General features: G+C 48.0%; 1 protein-coding gene across 1 annotated transcript in view; it reads left to right on the forward strand.

The window, feature by feature from the left end:
* Window positions 1-26,615, forward strand: part of STRIP2 (striatin interacting protein 2) — a 39,852-nt gene that overhangs the window by 4,233 nt on the left and 9,004 nt on the right. Inside the window, exons 2-18 of the mRNA XM_081038760.1 lie at window positions 744-813; window positions 3,874-3,948; window positions 4,883-5,017; window positions 6,336-6,456; window positions 7,248-7,316; window positions 7,517-7,623; window positions 8,397-8,524; window positions 9,392-9,595; window positions 10,815-11,050; window positions 11,309-11,374; window positions 12,074-12,137; window positions 12,872-12,943; window positions 15,705-15,779; window positions 16,435-16,532; window positions 16,968-17,094; window positions 19,601-19,701; window positions 22,895-22,961. Of these exons, the coding sequence (XP_080894886.1) occupies window positions 744-813; window positions 3,874-3,948; window positions 4,883-5,017; window positions 6,336-6,456; window positions 7,248-7,316; window positions 7,517-7,623; window positions 8,397-8,524; window positions 9,392-9,595; window positions 10,815-11,050; window positions 11,309-11,374; window positions 12,074-12,137; window positions 12,872-12,943; window positions 15,705-15,779; window positions 16,435-16,532; window positions 16,968-17,094; window positions 19,601-19,701; window positions 22,895-22,961 (1,815 nt within the window). The remainder of the gene's footprint in view (window positions 1-743; window positions 814-3,873; window positions 3,949-4,882; window positions 5,018-6,335; window positions 6,457-7,247; window positions 7,317-7,516; window positions 7,624-8,396; window positions 8,525-9,391; window positions 9,596-10,814; window positions 11,051-11,308; window positions 11,375-12,073; window positions 12,138-12,871; window positions 12,944-15,704; window positions 15,780-16,434; window positions 16,533-16,967; window positions 17,095-19,600; window positions 19,702-22,894; window positions 22,962-26,615) is intronic.

Genomic DNA, 26,615 nt, shown 5'->3' on the forward strand with positions numbered 1-26,615 from the left:
TTATACCACACTGAGAAAAGAGAGCTTTCACTTAAATAAAACTTGCTCAAGTTCACACAATATGTGACAGAGTATGTCACAGCTAAGATTTAATATTTAAAACACACACACACTCACACACACACAGGTAGAAAATACCCCAAAATGTTTAAAGAGGTTAGGGGATTATATTAAAAATATTTTTAAATGAGATTATAAATGTATGCATACAATATCATAGAAAAATCTAGACTTTAATACAACTTTTGGAGTAGAAATGCTACCTTATTTGACAATCCTAAAGTTATGGAACATTAGAGCTGAAGGACCTCTTTTTACAGATGAGGAGCTATGATCCCCACAATGAGATTTGCCCAAAATTATACAATGGGTTAATGATAGCTGAAGTTAGAATTCAGTTCACCTCTTTTGTTTTTGTCTATCTCGTTTTTCTAGAGATCAGCTAGCTGCTCTTCTGATTTGTATTTATGTAGATCAGATATGGGCATTGTCGCTTTTATATCTGTTCCTGGCCCTTTACCCAGAGTTTCTGATTCTATATTGGAATCTTCAGCCCCACCCTGCACTGAGCCTCAAGTTTTGGCTTGTAGAAGGTTACCTCTTGGATGAAAGGCACAGATGGGACTCTCCTAGCTGCCTCCGTGGTCACCTTGGCCTCCAAGAGAAGAAGAGGATGAAATGAGGGTATGATCTCCTTTTGTCAACACTTTCCCCAAGTTACCACAAAGATTTCTCCATTACAGGGCTCAGTGGATTGCCCCACTCTGGAATTTGAATATGGAGACGCAGATGGGCATGCAGCAGAGCTATCAGGTACGAGTTAGGTGGGTCTGTAGAGGGTGGAGGAGGAATGCCCAGGAGGGAGAGGGAAGGGGCTTGTTATCTACCATGGCAGCTTGTCTGTTCTCAACAAGTAGCTGTAGAACAAAGGCTGTTCTCCACATTCCCTCTTCTCCCCACTCTCCAGCAGTAAATATCTCTTTGTTCACGTCCACATTTCTTTCTGTGAATTTTCCCTTGGCTTTGGTATTCTCCATTCTTTCATTCTATCACTTTTCTGCTGACCCTTCTTTATTCTCTTCTGGGACACTCTCAAATGTTTTCTCTCCACCTTCTCCCATTTCTCCTCTCTTTCTCTTCCCATATCCACCCATAACTTTGCATACCCTCTTTTTTCTGCCACCCTCTCCTTCTCTATCCCATTTCATTTCTCCTTTTCTACCTCTATCTTGCCCCCCTTCCTCTAATACCTGTCCCTTAAATAAATCTCAGCAACGTCTGAAGAAAAGCTCTATAGACAACTGGCCAGATGTACAAGGTTGGACATGTCACTTATATCTATCATAGTGGAGCGCTGCTAGGATGTTTCTGATGGAGGAAAGTGACCCCAGTCTTCTCTCAGTGCTGGGCTGCTTCTCTCTTTTTAGCTCAGGCTGAATGTGATCTCCTCACATTAAGGGCGTCCATGTTACTTGTGCTGTAAATGCCAGTTATTAATAAGTGAGCTTTGAGTGGAGATGGTGTGAAAGTTAAATATTCTGTCACATGGAAGTGACACTTTGAGACATGCTTTTTCAAAGAAAAGAGACAAATGTTTTTAAAGAAGTTCTTGTGAATAAGCACAAGGAATAAATTTTGTGATGAGTGACAGAAATAGAAAGCTAGTTTAATAACCCACAAAAGATTAGAATCCAGAATGTGTGTGTGTGTGTGTGTGTGTGTGTGTGTGTGTGTGTGTGTGTAGGGAGAGAGCTAGGGAGGGAACGAGAAAGAAGAGGAGAGAGAAAAGAAGAGGAACAATCCATTAGAGAAGTGGTCAAAGAATATGAATAGTAATTTATAGAATAGAAAGCCATATCGTCTATAAATATATGAAAAGATGTTCAACTACATTACTAAATGGGAAAAAGCAAATTAAAATAATGAGATATTCTTTGACATTGATCAGATTGCAAAACTTAAAAGCCTGGGGTTGGTGAGGGTCCAGAGGAATGAGTACTTTTATATGTTGCTTGGCACGAGGGCGCAGAGTATAAAATTGGAAAGCAGTTTGGTCAGATCTAGCAAAGTTGAAGATACACACATATTATGACCTAATGATTCTAGACGTACACTTTAAAAACCACTTGGGCACAAGAACACATATACAAAGATGTTTATTGCAGCCATTGTGAAGAATTGAAAACAACTTAGTAGGGGAATGAATAACCTAAGGTATATCAATATTATACAGCCATTAAAATAATTGATTTATATCAATGTTTCAATATCAATAAATGTTAAAAATATAATGTTGAGGGGGGAAGAAGCAGTGATAAAATAATTTGTAAATGCATCAAACTGCATAAACACAAGAGTCTAAAAGATGCTTCTAGAAGTCTAGTTGCACCCTTGATTTAGTGCAGTGTTAATTAAGTGAATGGATGTATTCAGTTTTTCTTGTAAAAAACTATTGAAAGACAAAAAAAATGTTTCTATAAAAAAACACAATATGATACTGCTTGGATAAAAACTTTTCAAACAGAATGATATCATATTTTTACAGGCATATGCATATGTAGTAAAAGAATAAAATAGACATGTGAAGCATACACACCAATTTCATTTTACTGGTTACCTCTAGAGAGGGTATAAGATAGACTGGGGAGGAAGAGGGAATTTTAGATGTCTGAAGCAAATATGACAAGTGTTAATAAGTGTGTATTCTGGGTGGAAGATACACAGGTGTTTTACATGTATTCTATATTTACCTGTATGTGACAGTTCATGATCTAAAATTTAAAAATAAAATAAAAACAAAAGTTAGTACCTAAGAGCCTTTCCGTTTTCTGACTGGCTTTGTGCTCTACTCTTAAAAAGTATATATCCACACTACCCACTAGTGACTGAAGAATTTAAGATTCAGAGATGGGTCTTTCTTCTGGTCACTGCAGGGTTTTGGGGACTCAGGACTTAAAAGCCCTGGCTCCCAGACAAGGTGCTTCTCCACCATGAGACAGCTGGCTGACACATAAGTGAATTTCTCTTACTTTGTCAATTATAATATCTGTGACCGAGTTCAGTGTCCAGCAAGGGTCTCCGTGAGGGAACAGAGTGTTGAGGAAATTGATTTTATCACCTGTTGAGTTCTCTTCATCCTCCGTAAGAGGAGGGCACTGGTATAATGTGCTGGAGTGTGTGTGTAAGGAAGGGCATTTTTATTTCTCATAAGCTCTCTGTGTTTCGCATTGAGGAACTACTGTCAGCGAAGTTAGCTGCCCTGCCTGGGCACGGGCAGCCCTTTGGCAACTGTCGCTGCTTCTGCATGGTTTGGTGCTGCCTCTGCCTGGGTGGCTGTGGACAGGAACTTAAACTTCTATACCCTTCGAGGAAACTCAGCAGGGAGAGAATGAACTGGCTCCAACCCCAAAGAGCCATGTCACGCATATTCTCCAGCCATCACTCCGGCTTCTTGAATTGCACAAGATCGTGCCTATAAATTTCAAGAGTTAGGTTGCCCTCCTCTTCCCTAGAGACAGGGTAGTCCCAGTCTGGGTTGACAAACAGGAGAGGGTGCAGCCCTAAGAAACAGGAGTGATGACACGAAGCCCTTTCGGCCCCCACCCTGCTCCTGGCCCTCACCAAATGTAGATGCCTGCCTTCTCCGCTGTAGCAGCCAGCTGGCAGCAGGAGGACAGGTTTGATAGTTTAATCACCCAGGGACACAAGTGGCTATTTTTAACTGCTCCACAAGGGAGGAAGCTGGCTCTGCACTGAATTGGACACAGGAATGTGTTGGAAGCTGTAGCTCTTTCATACCACCCTCTCCACTCCAGACCCTTCTAGAAGGGTCTGACAAATGTTTGTGACTCTGTCCTATCTTTCCTGCCACAGAATTGTACAGCTACACTGAAAACCTGGAATTCACCACTAACAGGAGGTGCTTTGAAGAAGATTTCAAGACGCAAGGTGATCCCAGATCCTTATTCATAGAGACCTGCTTTTTCCCTCCGTGCTATCCCCAGCCTGATCTAGAAAGAGCCTAAAACAAAGATGATCCTTTTGCAGCCTCTCCATAGCCATACAACTTTTCTATCCCTTCTCGCACATGGGACAGAGTTTCCTATATGTCAGGTGGAGAGGCCATAGCATGGAAGCGAGAGAAGCCTGAGCTGGGTCCCTTTCTCTGATAGAGGGAGGGGAGGTGGGGCTGGGCTGGGCTGGTGCCACCTGGTAGAACCCAGTGCCCAGCCTGCTACTCCTGGACTTTCAATAGCATTTAATAATAATTTCATGTGCCCAGACTGTGCTCCTCTCGGACCTCCGTTCCCTTACTTGGTCAGTGACAATTCAATTTTCAACTTAACAAATGTGTGGTGAGTACCCGTTTTGTGCCAGAGATGCAAGAGGCAGGGGTGAAGGTGAATTTGCAGTATCTTCAAAGAGATTATAGTCTGGTAACAAAGGGGAGATGTGTATGTCCCCACACTAGCTAAAGCCAAGAGGAAAATGGTAAGTGTTACAAGAGGAGTGAAAAGAGCTGGCTGAAGCATTAGTGGCAAAGAGGCAATTTGCAACTGATCTGTAATGGTGACTAGGAATTACCTGTTGTCGGAAGACAGAGAGAACTCCCCGAAGAAAGGCAGAGAGATCGGACAGTATGGGCTGTGTGTGGAGGCTGGGGGTGGGGGTGGGGCAGGTGAGACTGCAGAGTGGGTTCAGGCCAGAACATTCTGGGTCCTTACCTTTTCCCATCCCTTATTTTTTCTCAGCTAAATAAGGAAAGCTTTTGAAGAGAAGGATTTGTAGGTGGCTGAGGTCAGAGGTGGCTATGCTGTCAGGAGCTTTTTCAGGAAGGGGAGGCAGCCGCTGCCACTGGCTCTGTGTGGCCTTCTGTTCCCAGTGCAGGGCAAGGAGTGGCTGGAGTTGGAGGAAGATGCCCAGAAGGCCTACGTGATGGGCCTCCTGGACCGGCTGGAGGTGGTCAGCAGGGAGAGGCGACTGAAGGGGGCCCGGGCTGTTCTCTACCTGGCCCAAGGTGAGCAGCCACCTTTGCCCACTTCAGAGAGGTGGAGACGAGAGAGAGAAACGGTGTTATCAGGATAAGGATAAGACCAGTCATGCTAGGAAAGCAAGGTCCCTGCCTTTCAAGGGCAGATCTTGTCATGTGCTGGGAGTAACCTGGTTCTTACGAAGCAGATGAGGAGGTGGTGGGTTCTGTTCTGGATCCCTTGGAATCGGCCTGTATCTCACCGGGCATCCCAGGATTTCCATGGGTCCTTTTTCCTTCCCTTGCAATGTAATTGCATTTGGAGACTGGCAAGAGCGTCAGCGTGGCCAGAGCTGACGATGTGCCACCAGCCGAGCCTGGAGGCCTCTTTAACAGCTGTTCCCTGGCCCCAACTCCGAGGGGAGGCAAGGGCACACCACAAATGCACACGTGGACCCTCTGCCTTGTTTCTCATTGGCATTTAAAAGGTTCAAGCCAACAGAGTAGCAGGGTGGATGCTGTATTTGGAGATGATCAGAATTCAACGAGATTAATTGAGGAAAGCCTCCCAGAAGAGGCCTATTACCCAGGTGTTGGAAAGAGAAATGAGATAGCCTAGCTGGAGTAGTAAAAATAAGCCCTGAGATCATAAATATGAATAAGAGGACCGCTGGCAGAACCGACGAGTTGGGAGCCAACATGTAAGAATCATAAATGGAGAGGAAAGAGTGGAAACCGGGTGAAGGGAAGCCGGAAGCCCACCCACGTCTCTTGGGTCTGGTGCTGTGGCCGGTGTCCAGCTGCCAGCATCTTCCTCTTTGTGCCTGAGGGCTTTCTCTGCAGCCCACATGGGGCAGCCAGGAGCGCTAGGGAACTAACATGCTCCCCTGGTCCAGCAGCCTTCGTCCATGACTGACCAGAGTCAGCGGATGAATAACCCGCCCGCCTCACCCCTCTTGGGTAGGATGATTCTGAGTTGTCTGTTTTATACTGTTTCTCAGAGCCTCCCCCCACCTGGGATTGAGCTCGTGCCTGCCTTCTCCTATCTCACGCCCCCACTTCTCTACAGATAATTCCCAGGATCCACTCCCAAATAAACTACTTGCATTTGAATTCTCACCTGGAGCTGCTTCTCAGGGCACTCAAACTTAAGACGGGCCATTGATGAGCACATTGAACCCAAGCCAGGAGTCTGCCTCTCCTCATCCCTGCCTCATTCCGGGAAGTTCTAGGGGGCCCTGGCCCTACCTTTGTCAGCCTAATTGTTGGGCAGCATGTTGGAAGATAGTCCTAAGATCGTGAGCAGGGTGCAAAGAACTGGGATACCCCTCCCCCTCAACCCCTATGGCACTGTCTGGTCCTCTAGGCACTTTTGGGGAATGTGATTCAGAGGTTGACGTGCTACACTGGTCCAGGTACAACTGCTTCCTGCTCTATCAGATGGGGACCTTCTCGGCCTTCCTGGAGCTACTCCACATGGAAATCGAGTAAGAAGCTTGGGGGAGGGCTGGCCTCCCCTCGAAGGGTGTCGTGTCCTACGCTGCTTCCCTTACTATAGAGACCTCTGTGGGGAGCTGGGTCTGTTCTCACCCCCATCCAAAGCTCACACTGACAGGTCCCCTCCCTTTAGCCAGGCTCTCTGATATTCTGTCCTCCTCCCTGTGGCTGGTCTCATCAGCTGCTTCTGCCCCACTTACAGCTTCAATCCTTCAATCCTGGGCTTCAGGGGTCTGCCTACCTTGGGTGAGTTGCCTTTTTATCTAGACATCTTCTCAGCTTAGCCTAACTCTGGAATCCATGAACAAAACTGTTCTAGCTGAGAACATGACCCAAGAGGGACAGGGCCAATTCCTGTAGCTGTGCCCAGTTCTTTCCCTCATGGGTTATGGCTCTGGAGGTGGCCTTATCTGCTGCTACCACTGTAGTGACACCTCGTTTTGTCTCACGTCCATCACCCAGGAGTTTTAGATAAGGTGAATTCTGTTTATTATTCATCAGGTATTGCTTAGCATCTATTCTGTGTCCAGCACAGCACTAGGCACAGTGGGGATTATAACAGGAGTGAATATCACAGACCCTGCCCTTGCCCATCTTCACCACAGTTAAGGGTTTGTTGATCTGGCCAAGGAATGCTATGGGCTCCTTTACCGTAGACCAATTTCTTTAGAGCTACATAGCCAGGGAATGGCAGGTGCTCACGTTTGCGTGTGTGATCAGTGGGAACACAGTGAGTAAAGAGGCTTCTGGGTTCTCGCTCTCTCCCTGCTTCCTGTGGCAGCAACAGCCAGGCCTGTAGCAGTGCTCTTCGGAAACCAGCCATCTCCATCGCGGATAGCACCGAGCTCCGGTGAGTGGCGCTGCCATGGGATTGGAATAGGGAGTCGGGATTAGCAATGGGTTACCCTTCAGCCAAATCCCGGATGCACCCAAACCAGTAAAAGCTGCTAATTCCAGTGGGTTGGGCTCCCACAGAGACCGTCCCTGAGGTCTCTGACTGTAGGCTGGGAGCTGCCCTGGGCACCTCTTGTGACCCTTCTATAACCCCAGGGTGCTGCTGAGTGTCATGTACCTGATGGTGGAAAATATTCGCCTGGAGCGAGAGACAGACTCCTGCGGGTGGAGGAGAGCCCGGGAGACCTTCCGCACTGAACTGAGTAAGAAGTGGCGGTTGAGGAAGGGTGGGGATGGCTGCTGATGGTGGAGGGGAAGCAGAGCATCTGCCTAAGAGACAGGCAGCCTTTCTGTTTCCTTCTTCCTCCTCCTCCTCCTCCTCCTCCTCATCCTCCTCATCCTCTTCCTCCTTCTCCTCTTCTTCTTCTTTTAAGAATTAACATCCTTTCTTTTAGGGCAGAGATACTGCATGGCAGGCATGAAGGCCTGGCTTGATTTGCCCTGTATCTGTGAAGTAGGACCAGTCCTATGTCTTCTCTATGCCTTAATTTCCTTGGTTATAAATGGGGGCAGGCATCCCTCTCCCATTCCACACAAATCCCACGTGAAAACAATGAGTTGAATTCACCTTGAAAACTGAACTCTGTTCAAATGTAAGTTGGTATTGTCATCAGACAGGGATACGATATGAAAGCCTGTGGGATGTAAAAACTGTATTCATTGCTGTGGGAAAGTGGGCTGTGATCCACGAAATGCCCTTGGGTCCTTCGGCCAGAAGGTCACGTCTTTATAACTGTTACTCCCAGTTTGGCGTCTACCCCCCGCTGCGGGAGCTGAGCCATTTTACCTCAAAGGCCTCCCTTTCTGCCCCTGAGGAGCTTCTCTCTGGGGGTCTCTAGCTGCCTTCTCAGGACCAAGCACTCAGAGGCTTTAGGGGTGGTGAGTGCCTTCCTCGGTGTGTCCAGAATCAGGGTCACGGGCCGGGTTTCCATTACCTCCTCCTCACCTTCTCACTTGCCTCTCTCCACACCCCCAGGCTTCTCCATGCATAATGAGGAACCTTTTGCCCTTCTGCTTTTCTCCATGGTTACCAAGTTCTGCAGCGGCCTGGCTCCCCACTTCCCCATAAAGAAGGTCCTGCTTCTGCTCTGGAAGGTGGTCATGGTGAGTGACTCAGTCTCCCCTCCCATCTCAGCAGATGGGCAGCCCTTGGCCACCTCAGTTTCTTCTAGTCTGATTCCGAGGCAGGAGCTCGGCAGAACAGGGCAGCTCCTAGCCAATGGAGGTTAACAGTGCTGTCCCAGAGAATCCTATGTGCTGTGTCAGAGCAGGTAATCTGTTTCTGACGAGCGACTCGGGGTATCACTGCACCTTCCCCTGATACAGCTGATGTTTTGTGGGAAGAGCACAGCCTAACACCTGGAGATCTGGCCTCTGCTCCTACTGAGGAACCTGGGGCACCTCTGTGGCTGATTTTCTCTAGCTGTAAAGTGGGGGATTAGTGCCTGCCCTCCCTCCAGATAAATAGAGGATTTGCTTTAAAATAAATGAAGTCTTTGTAAGTATATGGTTGTAGTTCTGCTGCTAATTACTCACCCTGCTCCCCCATCTCCGACTCCCACCCCACAGCACTTGCTGAACCGTCCAGGGCAGGCCTCAAGGGGAAACTGCCTCTTGACTGCAGAGGACATTGAGTGGCTCTGGGGGTTATAGCATCTGGATGTGTTCCTTAAAGGGGAAGGTACATTTTCCTGTTGGTTCAGTGGAAACCCCTAGAAGTCCCTTTCCTCGTTTCTGGTGAGATGTCCAGCCCTGGGTCAGTGAAAAATGCTTTATCCTGACTTCTGAGCTCCTCACACTGGGCTAGTCACCACATTTGCTCCTTCCTTTTATTACTTCCTAATTAAGGAGGGTATCCCAGGGGGCCTGGAGGTTTGTCTCTTCTTCTGCATCCATGCCTCCCTGACCTGGCTCTCTCTGACTTCCCTCCCTTCCTCTCTCTCCTCTGCCCCTTTCCTGTTTACCCCTCAGTTTACCCTCGGTGGATTTGAGCATCTGCAAGCACTCAAAATACAGAAGCGAGCAGACCTGGGCCTGCCGCCACTGGCTGAGGACAGCATTCAGGTGGTGAAGAGCATGCGTGCTGCCTCCCCGCCCTCTTACACTCTCGACCTGGGGGAGTCTCAGCTGGCGCCACCACCCTCCAAGCTGCGAGGCCGCCGTGGTTCTCGAAGGGTATGGACTAAAGCCGACAGTGGCGTGACACCAGCTGGCCAAAATTCAGGATTCTAAGCTACTCTGGGTGTGGTAGGGAAGGACAGTAAATGACCCGGCTCATCCCATCCCTTGGCCATGTGACCAATCTGAAGCCTCGGACTCAATACTTTGGCCTCTATACCCCAGCATGGACAGACGCCTGAGCTGTCATGATGTCACCTTGTGATATCACGTTGTACATCCATGTTTTGCTACAGGGTCATTGGCCTGCATCTCAGTGCCTGGGGCTCCTTAGCATCCCTAGCAAGAGCTGGGTTAGGCTCTAATCCTGGGGGTAGGGACCCAGGGCATCTGAACAGAGCTCCCAGAAAATCCTCGTGCCTTCCCTGTTTTCTCAGCAGCAAGGTTTACTCTGAGCCAACCATGTTCTTGTCAGGCCCTGGAACCAGAGGCTTACAGGTGGGAGATGACAGGTTAGGGTTCTAGGCATAGTCTGCAGCTCTGGAAAGGTCAAAATGGCAAGTTGCACTGAGACCTGACCGTGCTCCCGTGAACTCATCTGCCTGATTTGCCAACTACAAATTTCAGAACCAGACAGTCACGCTCCGTTATCTAGCCTACATTATCTGCAGTGTAATTTTTTTAACCTTTAATTTTTGTTTTATACAGTAATGCTTACTCATTGTAGAATATTTGGAACAAATATAAAATGAGAAGAAGAGAAAAAAAATCACCCACAATCTTAACAACCAGAGGCAGTGACTGTTAACTTTTTGGCCTATTTCTGTCCAATGTTTTTCTTTCTGTGACAACATTTAAAATTCCAAACTCGCTTCCCTCTGCCTAGCAGCAGCTTCTGTCCTCCTCTTCCTCAGCCAGCCAGCTGGTGTATGCTCACAGAAGGCAAACTAATTGAATGTTCACCTAAGCAGAGCATAATTAGGAAGGAAAGTGCTGGTAAAAAAAAAAGGCATCAGTGCTTTCTGAACGCTAAGTAACTCTGACTTCGGGATTATCTATGCTCTGTTCCTGGCGGTTGTCATGGTGGTCTGAGAGCTGCTTGTCCTGGGATTGGGCCTGGTGGGAACAGTAGGGTGGAGGTGGAAAAGGGATATTTTCACAAGAGCTGGGTTCTTACTACATGTCTTTTGATGTCTGGCAGCCGGTGGGAAGGGGATGGGCTCCACCAAGGATGCCCAGGGTGAGACCTCTGCATACCTGCCCCCTTTTCCCGCAGCAACTCCTCACTAAGCAGGACAGCCTGGACATCTACAATGAGAGAGATCTCTTTAAGACCGAGGAACCAACCACAGAGGAAGAAGAGGAGTCTGCTGGGGATGGAGAACGAACCTTGGATGGAGAGTTAGACCTGCTAGAACAGGACCCTCTGGTGCCACCTCCGCCCTCACAGGCACCCCTCTCTGCTGAGCGGGTGGCTTTCCCCAAGGGCCTACCCTGGGCCCCAAAAGTCAGGTAGGTTTGATAGCACCAGGGACCCTGAGCTTTGGGTTATTAATCACTGAAGACCCAGGGTGGAGTGGTCTGTGTATTCAAGGCTCAGTAAGTTGGGCTGGGGGTCAGAACACCTCAGTTTGAAGCTCCCTCTGTTAGTTACTCTTCTCCCCCGCTCCAAGGATCCAATTGGATGGGGTAGGAACCCAGAAAGGTTCTCTCTCTCAAGGTTTGCTTTTCTTCCCTTCTCTGGGGTTCACCTCTCCGCCGTCCTCTCAGGCAGAAGGACATTGAGCACTTCTTGGAGCTAAGCAGGAACAAGTTCATCGGATTCACTCTGGGACAGTAAGTGACTGATGGTCCGAATGGCTACAGGCGGCCAGAGGTGCGGGTGGCTCGGAATAAGAGATTTCGCCCACAGTCACAATGCAACATAGAACCACGAGGCCATGAGCAACTCCCAGGGACTACCTTGGGTTCTTTCCATGGAATTTCTTCCTTCCAGTTTCCTAGAACAACTTACTTTGCTTTTAGCTGGTGTGGTGCCTTGAGCAACAAGTGATTTCCCTCTTGGGCTTCAATTTCCTCATAAGAGTGCAGGATTAGATGGTCCCTAGGGGCCCTTCCTATTCTCATGGGCCACAAGTCTGTGAAGAAGAGACATGGTCAGAACAGAGCCAGTCTTCCCCTGTCCCTGCACCCTCATGAATCCTTCCCACGGTCCTCTGCAAAACCTGAGAAGGCATTATTAGTGGTGTTTTACTGTCAAAAGTGTCACTGGGCTACATGCCCTTTTAAGGAGGAACTCACCACTTCCAGACAAAGTGAGTCCCCAAGACACTACACAAAAATCCTCATTTTTCAGGAACTCTTCTGTGTACCATTCTTTTTGCATCCTAAAGCAATGATGGGGGACCCGGCAGCTGGCAAAGAAAGATCCCGAGTACCAGATGATGAAAGTGGCAGGGTCCACCTGACTCCAGGGGTTTGGGAAGTTCTCTATACGTTTGAAGCGTATGATCTGGTGTGTCTTGCATTTCACAGGGACACAGATACCTTGGTTGGATTACCCAGGCCCATCCACGAAAGTGTGAAGACCCTAAAGCAGGTGACTGGCGGGGGCTCTTCAGGGGTAGGGAGCCATCCAGGCAAGCTGGACTACCAGGTCCTGGTACTGGGTTAGGCTCCTCCACCAGGCACATGCTGAACCTATTATTCTGCATTTCCCTGAAGGCGTTTTGGCCAAAGAGGTAAAAATCTGGTCTTGCTACTTACCAACGTTCAGATAGATACAAAAGTTCTCCTTTCTTCCTTTCATCCCTTCTCTCTCTCTTCCCACCTCGCGTTTCCTTTCCTCTCACGTCTCTCTCCCTATAGGACCACTAACCTCCAAAGGCCCAGGACTGAGTAGCAGGCTGCTCTACGTGTAACGCGTTTGAGCCCCAAGACTAAGAGTAGGCGTCTCCTGCACAGACCTTGACTTTTCTCCCCCCTGAACGTCACTCCACACCCACATGCACATGCAGCAGAACCCTCAGGGCAGCGGGCCAGGGGCAAGGACCTGTTCTTGGCTTCCCTTTGCACTTTGGTTGAGGGTAAATGCTTAGGTATTTGAGGCTCTTCAACAAATGGGAAGCATGGAATCAACAGAAACACTGTGCATGAAGCGCTTTGCTCAGTGTTAATGATGCAAAGCTGACTAAGAGTCCTACCTTCAGAGAGTTCATGACCTGTTTGGACCCATGCACAGAATGTTGCCTTGTGGTTGAGGATGTTAGACAAGAGGCGGGTGCACGTGTGATCGAGGCCCTCGGCCCCTTGTTGGTGTCTTATCTTCCCCAGCACAAGTACATCTCCATTGCAGACGTTCAGATCAAGAATGAGGAAGCGCTGGAGAAGTGCCCGATGTCTCTGGTGAGTCAGGGTCCTGCACGGGAAGGAAATCTATCTGCAGTGCTGTCACAGAGCATGCGTGCCTGCTCTTGGGCTCTTACTGTGTGCCAGGCAAGACAAGGTCACGTGAAAGTTGGAGAAAAAAGATAAACCAATAGTTAGGGAAACAAGAAGACTATAAGAGAATGGGGGATATAATGAAGAAAGTTTAAATAGAACGACATGATAAAGGCATGTAGTAGACTAGATTGGGCAGTCAGGGTAGGTAGACCTCTGAGAAGGGGACAGTTACGCCAAGATATGAGGTACAAGAAGGAGCGGCCATAGGAACATCAGGGGAAAGAGCCTTCCAAGCAGAGGGAATAGCCTTAACAGGATGAGAGCAAGCTCAGAATGTTAGGGTTAGGGAACGAAAGCTGTTCACGTGGCGTGGCCCACTGGAGCGCAGGGTTGATGGGTGGGCTTGTGGGAGACGGAGTCAGAGAGGTGGTCTGGGCCAACATTACTATGTAGCCCCTGGAAGCAAAGACAGCGAGCTTGATGTCGATTCACAGTGCAAAGGGAAGCCTTTGGAGATTTTAATCAGGGGAGGGACATGATCTGATTTATCTTTTTCAAAACCATTGGCTGCAGTGTAGCGACTAGACCAGAAAAGAGTGGAAGCAGCGGTATCAGTTAGGAAGCTCAAACAGAAATCAAGGTGGAAGATGATGGTGCCCTGGACGTGGGTAGTTAAGTGTGGAGCCAGGGAAAAGTAGACGAGTTTGGGGGATATTTTGGAGGTGTAGCTGACAAGAATTGCAGTTTAATTGTGTATGATAGAGAGGGGAAAAGAGGACTCAAGAACAAGTACCATTTGCCACGATGGGAGTTTTGTTGTATCAAGAGTTCTATTTTGGTCATCCTAAGTTTTAAATATCCATTAGGCATCCATACTAGAGCAGCCAAGCAATAGATATATGGATCTAGAGTTCTAGAGAGATGACTCGCCTAGAGAGATTAATCTGGGAGCTGTTGATTTATGGACAGTGTCAAAAGCCATAAAACTGGCTGAGATAACCCAGGGAAGGAGTAGAAATAGAGAAGAGGGTGGAAGCCAGGACAAAGCCCTGGGGCACACCAGTATGTTGAGAGTGGGATGAGTCAGGAAAGGAGCCGGCAAAGAAGAGTAAGAAAATCACTCAGGGAGGTGGGAGGAAATCCAGGGCATGATACCATAAAAGCTAAGAAAAGAAAGTCTTTCAAGAAGGGCGTGATCAGCTGTATCAAGGGCCGCTGACAAGGGGAGCGTGGTAAGAGCCAGGTGCCCACTGGATGTGGAAACATGAAGAAAACTGGTGACCTTGAAAAGAGCAACCTCAAGTGAAGTGGTAGGGCTAGAAGCCTCATGGGTGTGTGGGGGAAAAAGGCAAAGAAAGGACGCGGACAGTCAACATAGACAACAGAAGTTTTGTTATGAAGAGAATAGAAATAGGATGGTAGCTGAAGGAGGCTGTGGGCTCAAGGGAAAGTGCTTTATAGCTGGGAGATGCTCGAGTATGTTTGTGTCCTGAGAGAGGTGATCCAGGAGGGAGGGGACAATTACACACTATTGCATTTGACGCGGCAAAAGTGCGTGAGAACCTGAGCCCAAGTGGAGGGTTGGCCTTTGGTAGGAGTACAGGTGGTTCCTCCTTCATGTCAAGGAAGGTAGAGACTGGAGGATGTGGCATTGAGAAGAGGAGCAGGTGCCTGTCGGTTTGTTTTCTCCACGAAGTGTGAGGGAGACTTAGCCACTGCTGAGAGGTTCTGGGTGAGGGATTGGTTGGAGGAGAGGAGAGAAAGTCTGAGATAAGCCTTCGGAGAACAGGAAGGCAAGCGGGCAGGATTGCCAGGCTTCACTGAATGCCCACGTAAGACCTGTGCTCATGGAAGCAGCCGTTCAGTTGTGTGGGATGAAAGGACCTGGTTACTTCTCCATGCCTCAGGGTCTCATGGCAGCGACCCCTGCCCTGTAACAGAGGGACCTGGGGTAAGCAAGGACAGCACTGGCCAAAGATGACAGTGGCCCGAGTTGCCTCTGGAGCACTGGAGGCCCAAGTCTCCCTACTCTGGTAAAAAGCTTAAGTGGGTCATCAAAAGGACAAAAAGAGGAGTGCATGAGGGGTGGGTCAGAAGGGAGAAAGGCGTTGTAGGGGCTAATGGAGAAGTCAAGAAAATAGTTTCCACCTCAAGCTTCCCAGCTATTACTCCTGCTTGCCTCTCCAGGCCATAGGTTACCCAACTCTCTTATCGATTCTCTTGATTGAGTCACCTGTCTCTCCTTCAGAGCATTCCAGAGCTCCCAGAGGGCCTCAGGTTGACACCATGGGAAGTGACTCTGTGTGGATTGTCTGTTCCTGTGTCCCAGGCACACCTGTAGCCTGAGTTAAGCCCACGTGTCCAGCAAAGCAGTGGTCTGAGCCATCTCCGAGGCAGGAGTTTTGACTCCTGACCCAGCACGTGACACGGAAAGAATAATTCTGGGTTGACGCCAGATGATGTGAAAACCAGAATTACAGATTGTTATGGCTGGAAGAGCCCTCAGCGGTCCGTCAGACGAGCCCTAGGAAACTAGGACCGAGGGAGGGAAAGTAAATTACCCAAGGTCAGACCATGAGTCATTGACACAAATAGGATAGGGAACATGCTGAGATCTGACACCAAGCTCAGTGCTCTTTTCATGCCACCCTTCACAACCAAGAAAATGTAGCTTTTGGTCAACTGGAAATGTCCTGGGCAAACTGTGTGTTTCCTGCCTTAGGGGGAAGAGGTGGTACCAGAGACGCCATGTGAAATCCTCTACCAAGGCATGCTGTATAGCCTCCCCCAGTACATGGTAAGAAGATGGCTGGGCTCGAGCTGCCCTTCTCTGCTACGAGGAACAGACAGCTGAGAGCCATTTCAGCTGAGCTGTCCATCATTGGAGGCTGTGCCCCTCAGGCGAGGCATTCTCTGACACGGAATCCTGAGCTCTCCTCGGGGCTCCTCCAAGGGGAAGGAGAGCTTGGCAGCACTCCCAAGTCCTTCTTTGGGAGGGTGGAGATTGAGGGGCCCTAGGCCCCCTGAGGTCTGCTGAAGTCTGTCATGTCCTGGCTAGCTTCAGGCTGAGAATGGTCGGGGTGAGAGGAAAGAAAGTTTAGATGGTCAGGGTTAGAGGAGAGAAAAGGGTAGCGGGAGTGAGGTCTTGCATGTACCACGCCCTTTATCTCTGGGCATTGCCCCTCTCACTCTGCTTCTTCCTTCCCCTCTTTGGAAAGAGGAGTCTTGAAGCAGAGCAGCCTATGAGCTTCCTTTTGGCTCCTTAGCCCCACAGGCAGGCCTCTCAGGACTGGGCACCTGTTTGCCCTCTGGGGGCTGGAGAGATTTGATCATTGAGGGAAGAACTGAAAGGAAAGCTTTAAAACACTTCTCGTATGGCTGTTGGGGTGTTGAAGAATTGCCTTGTTGAATGGGCCTGACGGGGATGCATGTCCTCATTTTCTGCTTTCCAGATTGCTCTGCTTAAGATTCTGCTGGCCGCAGCGCCCACCTCCAAGGCTAAGACAGACTCTATCAATATCCTGGCAGACGTCCTTCCTGAGGAGATGCCGTGAGTGCTTCCACTGGGGCAGCTGCTCAGTACTAGCCGTCTCTTCTATGGGGTCTCCCAGTGCCCACCCCACCTTGTCAACACGCACAGGGATTGTCTCCAAAGAGGTCTCTCCTCCGCCACCAGTAGTCCCTTTTCACTACAGTGTTCTCTGCTGTGCCCTTTTGAGCTCAGAATCGAGGGCCTGGAGGGCAGCTTCAGTGCCCATGACTGGCCGCCCAGGTACGTGGGTGGGCTTTGCCAAGGGATGAGCTTGCCAAAGCGGAGAGAGAAACAGAGACTCCAGGTGGTTTTCTCCAAACAGGCTTAGAAGTGGGAACCCTGGAGGTTTCCGTAGGCCAGAAGTTCGGGTTCCCCAAGGCCTGGCTGTCTGTACGCTGGGTCATGGAGGCCTCTCCCCTGCCGCCCCTGCCCTGACTCCTGTCCCCATTGTAGCGTCACTGTTCTCCAGAGCATGAAGCTGGGCATCGACGTGAACAGGCACAAGGAGATCATCGTAAAGAGCATCTCTGCCCTGCTCCTGCTCCTCCTCAAACACTTCAAACTGAACCACATCTATCAGGTGAGCAGTGGGGAGCGCTTGTCCACAGGGCGCAGGTGTTCTTCAGGCCCTGTCTCCCCGCGAGGGACCAGGAGCCCTCGTAGCCCTGCTGAGCATCTTCCAGCCTTCTCTTTATGTCACTCAGGGAATCCAGACACCTGTCACCCCGGCTTGGGGTGGGGGTATGGAGTGCCATGTGGGGAACTGTCCTATAAGGGTACAGATGGCTGTCCTTCAAGCATCAGATGAGGGTTGTGGGTAGGAATATAGTTTCTTGGGAATAGGCCCAGCCAGCCTTGAAGCGATGGAAGGCAGGATTCAAACTTTCCACAAAAAGGGGAAAAAGTATGTTGGGCATAGTTTTTGATATGGGAAGCACTTTTCTAACATTTGAGATGCGATTCTGAATAAGGCACAGCTCTGGCCCTAAAGGGCGTGTGAGGATGCAGATCCTTAAACAGCCAATGGTAGAGGGGTACGGACTGTGACATAGGTCAGCACTGACTGCCATGGACACACTGAGTCAGCCTGAAGTGGAGGAGAAGTGACTTCTAGTCTGAGTCCTAAAGAAAGAAATGTGTACTGGGATATGGGAGTTGTCAGGGAAAGACGACAGGAAGCATTTCAAGCAGAAAAGCTAATTTGTGAAAGTCCAGAGGGGAGAGAGCACAGTACCTTATGAAACTGACGAAATATTGCTGGAGTTCTGCCTGGGGTCGGAGAAGATGGAGAGGCCTGGTGACCCCTAAGGCTAAAGGGGACAATGGGGCAGACCATACTATACAGGAAAATATACAATTATCCAGGAGCTATAATGTGCCTGGCACTCTGTTAAGCTTGTGTGGGTTCTCATTGAATTCACTCAACCCTATGCAGTAGGTCGTATTTTACCCGTTTTATAGATGAGGAAACCAGAGCTCAGGAAGGTTAACCTGCTTTTCCATGAAGGTGTTGGTGCCACACTAAGGAGTTTGGACTTGGTCCTGTGGGCATCGCCAAGGTATAGGGGAAGATGGCAGTGAATGGATGGTCTCTGTGGCGAGAGCCAGGGAAGGAGAGGAGGCTTGTCATCCCCTCACAGAAGCTCTGCTCTATTTTCCTCCTACAAAGTCAGAACCAAGTTTGCCGGAGGAAGAGCAGGTCCTCAGACGGCAGGGAGGTCCCTGCAGGGTCTGTGTCCACTGAGTATACAACCAGGGCACTTCTCCACTTTAGTACATGCAAAGACGTCTTTGGGTGTGTTGGGGTGTCCTGGGTGCTCACACTTCTGCTAGTGTTCGCTGAGCAGCAGCAGGGCTGGGAGGAGTTGGGGTGGGTGGGAGGTACGTGTTCCTGGTAGAAGAATAGAGAAGGGTGCACGTGGCTGTGTGTTTCTGCCGCCTCGCTTGGTGGGCAGTGTGTGGACCAACAGCCAGACAGGTGGGTGGCTTGCTGGGCCTCGCCAGTGTGTGTCAGTGTCAGGGAATCCTGACAAGGCTACAGACACATCTCAAACTGAAAACCATTTTCCGTGGTATGGACTGGCTTCTCCATCTGGGGCTTTGAAAAATACCCTGGGTCAGCTGCCAGAAGAAATATTTGATCAGAAGAAATGGGCAGCACAAGCTGACTCCCCACCTCTAACCACACGTTCAGGGACAGAGGGCAGCTTCACTTGCTGCCATGGTGGCTACTTGGTAATCAGGAAGAAGTAGGGGATTTCAAGTGGCACCATTTTCTGGTTTGTCAACACAGTTTCTGCACTCTCCCAGTCGTCTAGGTTCTGGATCTGGAGACAAATTGTGTCTGATACTCCTCAGTGTATCCTGGGCAAAATCCATGGTGACACAGCTCCATGACACTGCCTCCACTAGGTCTTCCTGGACACAAACCCCATCCAGATTCAAGAGAGCAGAAGGGAGCGCCTGTGTTGTGGCGTTTAGCTCATCAGAGAGGTCTGGGACTTATTCTCAGCGCAGTGCCTATTGACGGAAGGGCTCCTGTGGATTCATTCATTAACATACTGATAGTACAGGGATAATACGATGAACCATACATACTCTCCCTGGAGCCCACATTCCCGTGGTTCATTTGGTTACTGTGCATTGTCTCCGTCCTGACACAGTGATGCCAGCAGTCACCAGGAGTAAGTTGCACCTGTCCCTGCTTATCAATCACAGTGGAAACACTATGAGCCTGGGGTTTGGTATAGAGAACAATTCAGGGAGCCTTCCCTTTCCTGTTGGGATTAGTTACAAATCTCACAGCAATTCTTTCTATTTATCTGGAGTGGGATTTTCCTTCTGGCTTGTTTGTGTTTTGTGCTTTGGGTCAGGAGTTTGCTCCTCTGCAGATTGTCTCCTTCCGTATAAGATGGGCTGGCTGAAGATATTTCTCCCCACTTCCCAGACAAGAAGACTGATAACACAAGTGGACAGTGACTATTCTGAGGAGTGGATATTAGAATTATACTTGCCTCTCTTTTTCATACATACCTTCTATTCTCCCCCAAATAAGCAACCCTTTCTGCTTTGATCTTTTAATTCAGTTTGAATATGTATCGCAACATTTGGTATTTGCCAACTGCATTCCACTGATCCTGAAGTTCTTCAATCAAAATATTTTGTCCTACATCACTGCTAAAAACAGGTATGGGCTCTGGACAGGTTTATTTCAAAGGGCTAGTTTGGGGTGGTTGAGAAAATTCCTTCGTCTCTGAGACTCAGTTCTCCTGGTGTCCCTAGTCCCTTCTTTCTTAGAGCTGTCGCTGTCAAATTTAATTTCCTTGAAGTGTTAGCTGTTGGGGTGTATGGGTTTGGCCTCTTCACAAAGATATTTGTATTTTAAAAGTTTTGAAAACTGAAAACTGTCATGACTCCAAGCAACAAAACTACAACGATGAAATTTCAGTCCTGTGTCAGAAGATCCAAAAGATGTTTCTTGTGAAACAGCCTGCCCGTCTGGCCAGCCCCGATCTTGTTATAAATCATAAGTTGGATCAGTTCCACTACTTTGTAAACTAAAGTGTAATACAGAATTTGTAACTGAAAGGAAATACTAGACCCTTACTTAGATCACGTTGTAGTTTTAAAACTTGCGTTATTTTCACATCCATTATTTAATCTCAGCGGTGCTAAGAGGTAGTACGCCATGTTTGATTTCTCATTGTACCAATTAGGAAAGAAACTCAGGTTGATTGACTTGCTCGGGATGAACACTCTGGTGAGGCCGCTTCAGTCAGCAGTGAAGGCGGGATCAAAACATAAATTGCTTTCTGATCACAATTGCTGTGAATACAAATTGCTTTCCACTCCTCCAGCCAAGTGGGGACTTGGCAGTGGGAGGGCAAGGGAGGGTTACAGAGTAGATCCTTATTCCTTAATTTTCTGCTTCCCTAAGAACGGGAAGCACTTCAATCAGTAGAGCGTACCAGAAGTGCTTAAACAGAGACACATTTCCTGGAGGAGAAGTAAGAAGGCTGATCTGATACTTGGAGTGACGGGAGAGGGGCTAGGAGGTGTGGCCTCAGCAGTCTGTCTGTCCTGCCTGAAATCCCACCGTGGAGACCAGCTCACTTATATGTAATTTAACACACGCACAGAACCGGAAGTCATGAGACCTGGATCTGCCATTTGCTAGCTATGTAATCTCCAGTCACATACTTGGTTTTTCTGAGCCACAATATTTTCATCTTTAAAATGAGAATAATACCTCCTCTGACTATATCGTAGAGCTTTTGTATGCATTAGTTAAGATAAACATATGAGATTGCTTTAAATACTTTTCCCATTTGGAGGAAGCATTGGAGAATGTGTTTTCTACTCAGCAGAGAGCCTTGTATACGGGCCCCCTTAAAAAGGGTGCTAAAACATGCTAGTTGGGTTACTAGGGAAAATGAAAGTGTAGGTCGGGTGGGGTGAGGGCCACAGCTTCATGAAAGTACCGGTGTGTTTCAGTCCACCCTCTTAGTTATAAGTAACTGAAACAAGCTGGACCTGGCTTATGCAGAGTGGAGAATCTATTAAAAAGAAATGGGAGGTATATCATCTGGAACCCAGGACAGGGTTGCAGCTCTGGGCCTCAGGGTTGGTCTGTAGTGTGGGGAGACCAGGACGCCCTCTACCTCTGTCTGTGGACACCAAGCCATAGTTCTGCTCCATTTCCTCTCTCACTGACAAATTGCATTGTCTGCTTCCCAGGCCACTCAGTGAAATAGGCTCACATGAGCTACGCATGTCCCACCTGATGACACTTCAGAGGTTACAGTGGCTCGATCCTTGTTTCACATTCCCAGGGTTAGAGGTCCATCCCTGGATCGATCAACTGTGGCTGGGGGAGTGGGGTTCGGAAATGAAATGCTCCCTACTGAACACATGGGCCTGGAAAGAGAGGGGCAAACAATCCAATAGGTGTCCATCACGTTCAATTGGGAGTTGGAAGTCTGATCGTCCCGGACTGCGCAGCCCTTGCTAAGGTCGGCCTGGCTGGGAGGTCCTCCCGTGCACGCCTACCTACTTGACCGTTACCTGATCCCTGAGAACTTGGGGCTCATCCGTGCTCAGTTTCCTCATGGTTCTTGCCATCTAGATAGTCTAGAAACTTGTAAGCTTATTGTATGGCCCCTGAGGCTAGAATTCAGTTCACTGAGATTGGAATGCATCCATCTGTGATTTCCCGCCCCCATTTCCTGGTCACCAGCACCTCCTTTGCCATGGGGCTTTGTCAGTGGGAGGTAGGTAGATAAGTTGATAAGCCAGCCGAGAACGTTTATCCTGATGGAGAAGCACAGAACTGGCAGCCCTGGGAGAGTCCAGGAGACGGGATTAAGATGATGAGCAACAGTGTAGGTAGGTCCACCGCCCTCTCCTCGCCTCCCCTTGTTCCCTAGGTTATCTCTGTGGGTTTCTTGGACAAAGGCAAAACATTTCTAGTCAAATAAATTGTTGCCTTTTGCTTGGATAGAAGTTTTGACTTTCAAAATGCAGAAACAGGCCCAAGGAAACCCATATTCTTTATTGCCCCTGCTGTGCCAACCTCTTTATTTCCAACTGCACTAGTTCAGGTCGATTGGTGTTTAAAACCTCACGGAATATCAGGACTAGAAGGAGCATGAGAGATTAGCTAGTCTCAATTCTGCATTGTACCAGTACAGAAGGGAGACGAGGAGAGACAGAACTGTCACTTGGCGTGTTCCTGTCATCATGCCTCATTTCCCTGCTTCCCAGGCTCCTTGCGGAGCCTCCAGCTCCCTGGCCGTGCCCCACTGTCAGTTTTCGGGACAGATGCTGTTGCCATTCTTGAGCTACTAGATTGGCCCTGCTGCAGGAAGCTGCCTCTGTTTCAAGCTTCCTTTAGGAGCAGCTTCATTCCCCAGAGCTCCTGGCCTTCAGAAACATCTGGTGAGAGACACAGGAGAGGTCTTTGTTTCATCCTCACATCCACAGGTTACGTGGAATAAATGTGGGCAACGTTTCTGGAAGCACAGTGATATTCACACATACATCCAGCAGACACTTACATACAGAGACACAAATGCACACAAGCTTGCATATTCCTTTAAAGAATGGAGGAGAAAGCTGGCTATACAGAGGTTCTCTTTTGCATCTGCCACATGGTGGGCCAGCCTGAAAGAACTCAGTTGGTTCCTTTCATGACTCTGAGGAGAGGAGATTAGAGCTGGAGTTGCCTCGCACCAGAACCCTTAGTTTCCGCTAAGGTCACTAAGCAGTTTGGGAAATAAATGGGGCCTGCTAGAGAGAGAAATGACTCCTGCCCTTTCAGGTGCAACTGTTTCCTGCCATTGTGATTTTCCTAAAGCCTGCCCTATCTCCGCATCTTGCAGCATCTCGGGCCTGGACTACCCTTGCTGTACCATCCAGGATTTGCCAGAACTCACCACGGAGAGTCTGGTAAGCAGATGGGGATGGGGTGACCTTTGAAATTGCCAGGTGGCAGAAGCTGGCATTTGCTGTTCCATTTTTTCTCCATCCCCAGAATGCCCTGGTTTGGGAGTTTCCGTTCAATAAAGGCCTACTGGCAAAAGCCGAGAGGCGGTAGGGGTTTGGAATTGCTGATCCAGTTGAGAATAATTTGGAAAAGCTGAGCATAGCATTCTGTAGAGAAGAGAAAAGGGTCAGTGAGAAACACTAAGAAGGAGAGGAAATTTAGGAAGATAAGGGGACTGAAATTGAATGTGAACTTCTGTGCAAAATGTCAGGAGCATCTCTTCCGGTCTGTCCCAAACAGTTATCTGTCTTCTTTCTGCTGTGCTACATACAAGCTACTCGCTTTTCTTATGGGTTATAACACCCAGGAGTGGTACTTCAGAAAATACCTCGCCTGGGTCTCTCTGACACAAAAGTCAATCTAGCCACAGAAGGATGACTCAGGAAATTCCTCATCCTGGGAACAGCTTGAGGCAAATCAGAAGACATCCTTAGAGTTATTCTGAATTCCATGAAACTGACTGATGAACAGCATATTGAAGATCAAGTGTCTACCTCATCATGTATTGTCACAGCTCCTTAGTTACACCTCGGTCCATACCCTCACTCTGTTGCATTGTAACTGTATCTGTTTCTCCATTTGACTGAAAACTCTTTAAAGGAAGAGATATTGTCATCATTTTTATATCTCCAGAATCTAGCACCGTATTTGGTACATGGAAGGAGCTCAATAAATGCTGAATGATAAAAAAAAAAAAGCTAAATGATGAGATGACAGCACCTGTGTGTGCTACAACCCTTTGTCCCCCAACTTTAATACCTGCCGATTGTTGCATTAGAAACATATATTATGCAAAAATGCTTTCTGTGATACAGGTTGTATAGAACTTTCAGATTCTTCGCTAAATGGAACCTGAGAGCCATTTGGTCCAAAACCCTATTTCAAAGATGAGAAGCCTGAGGGCCCATTGGATAAAGTGACTTGGATGTTCCACTCTTCACAGATGACAGGCCGTGAATGATGAAAGGCCCATGTCCGGAGACACCAAGTCTAGCACCCATTTTAACACTGGACCAAGATTCCCTGTCTTATTTAGATGTGGTCTCAGCAGCCAAGGAAGCTGGGAACTACTTACCCCTACAGAGAGAGGTGATAAGTTGTCCAACTTTGTTTATGTACATGATGTTATCCAATCTTTAAAACAACTGGATGAGGTTGGTATTACTGTCTTATGGGTAGAGAAGTTAAATAACTGCCCAAATCGTACTGTTGAAAGCAGCAGAGGCAGGCTAGAGACCTACATCCTGCTATTCAGAGCTGGAATAAAGAATGCACTTTATCACAGGAACAGTGGTACACAGATAGCATTAACATTTGTCTATTAGTAGGGTAATTCAAAACATAAAGCCAGCTTTTATGACCTGAATCTATTTTTTTAAAGATTTTATTGGGGAAGGGGAACAGGACTTTATTGGGGAACAGTGTGTACTTCAGGGCTTTTTTCCAAGTCAAGTTGTTGTCCTTTCAATCTTAGTTGTGGAGGGCGCAGCTCAGATCCAGGTCCAGTTGCCAGTTGCTAGTTGCAGGGGGCACAGCCCACCATCCCTTGCGGGAGTCGAACCGTCAACGTTGTGGTTGAGAGGACACGTTCCAACCAACTGCCATCTGGGAGCTCAGCTCAAGGTGCCGTGTTCAATCTTAGTTGCAGGGGGCGCTTGCGGGACTCGAGAAATTGAACTGCCAGCTTTGTGGTTGAGAGCCCACTGGGCCCATGTGGGAATCGAACCAGCAGCCTTCGGAGTTAGGAGCATGGAGCTCCAACCACCTGAGCCACCGGTCCAGCCCTGAATCTATTTCTTGATACAATGTGTTGTCTTTTCTCAATCCCCTATTTAGGAATTGATGGGAACCATACTTTCATATCTCTTTCATATCTCAATTGACCTTTTGGTATATGAGCATAAAATTATCAAAATAATTGTTATGCCTCTGAGAAGACTTTATTATTATGCAAGAGTGGGTGAAAGCATGTATCTATTCTTAATCAAAAACAAATTCAGGCTGGGTATGCCTCTCCTTTCTGTGAAGCAGCAGTGGCACCTGGTGGTTTCGTTTGGTAACCACAGTTTGTTTGTTTTGTTTTTTAGCTTGAATTTACAATGTAAGTCCAATCATGGGCTTAAGTAATTAGCAAGTTTACCCCACATACATCCTCAGTATAATGGTTTATTTATCTAAACTGATGGCTTCCATACTCAGAAATGACTCATCTTGAAGATTTATCTCTTTTTTCAGGCTTAATGAATTAATTGTAAACAGAAAATATACTGGTTTTTTTAAGCGTATAGGTTTTCTTTAAATAACATTAAAGTTTTTTTCTGAATATAAAGTCGATATATATACTATTGCAGAAAATTGGAGAAAACTGGAAAAATAGGGGGGGGAAATTAAAATATCCTACGTATAACCACTGTTAATATTTTGTTGCAATTACCATGTATATGTATGTCTTTATTAATATATACTTGTACATCTTTAGACCCAAGGTGTGCACAAACAAATAATTTACTTGTGAGAGTGGAAGATGGGCACATGTTTTCTTTTTAACTTTAGCTGGCTGAAAGTGAGCGAAAGCCTTGCTTTCAATAGTGTGAAGTACCAGCAGCAGGAGAATGGCCAGGTTCTGCTAGTCACAAAATATATCTCCCCACAGAAGTTTACATCTTACTTAATATGCCGAGTCCTGCAAAAAAAGAGAGAGAAATGGAAGGTGACCTGCCTAAAAGGAACATAAACAAACGCAGAAAACCCTGAAGCCTGGCAAATCTCAAATGGCACCCATGCCGCTGAAGGCCTGCTGGGAAAGTGATCGTTGGGTTGGACACGGCAAGGCAGGGCTCCATGCAGAGCCTGCTGCTGCAAGCAAGGGAGACCAGACTGGGCTCCCATATCCTGAGAGCCCCAGACCAGCAGGTGTTCCTTCAGCGCCCACTCCAGGCAGCATCTGGTGATGCAAGAACCGGGGCTAGCGGTAAATGTCAGGGAGGCAGTGTCAGAAAGAAAGGAGAGCAAGCCCTGGGCAGGCGACATTATCGTCAGGAGGGAATTGGGGCATCTTTCCTAGAACTTCTGAGACTGAGCTCTGAAGAAAAGGCAGCCACAGTTAATTTTCTTTGGCTCAGAACTTCATTCTTAAACCAACTGCAGAAAGTTGACGTAAATCACAGAATTATTGAACTGTCAGAGCTGAAAGGATCTTAACCCCTTTGCCACGACGGTCAGATACATCCGAATGAATCTTTCCATCCACTGACTGCGGATGGAAACGTCCCCAGAAAATAAGTTTAGGAACACAGATGTACATTTTTCTATATTTTTGTGTTTTTCAAGAATGAATAACAATAGGAAGGTTTTTTGTTTGTTTGTTGCAAACAGGACTTTATTGGGGAACAGTGTGTACGTCCAGGACTCTTTTCCAAGTCAAGTTGTCCTTTCAGTCCCAGCTATGGGGGGCGCAGCTCAGCTCCAGGTCCAGTTGCCATTGCTAGTTGCAGGGGACGCAGCCCACCATCCCTTGCTGGAGTCAAACCGGCAACCTTGTGGTTGAGAGCCCGTGC

The sequence above is a fragment of the Rhinolophus hipposideros genome (assembly GCF_964194185.1).
Source record: "Rhinolophus hipposideros genome assembly, chromosome: 25".
In the NCBI taxonomy this organism is placed as follows: Eukaryota; Metazoa; Chordata; class Mammalia; order Chiroptera; family Rhinolophidae; genus Rhinolophus; species Rhinolophus hipposideros.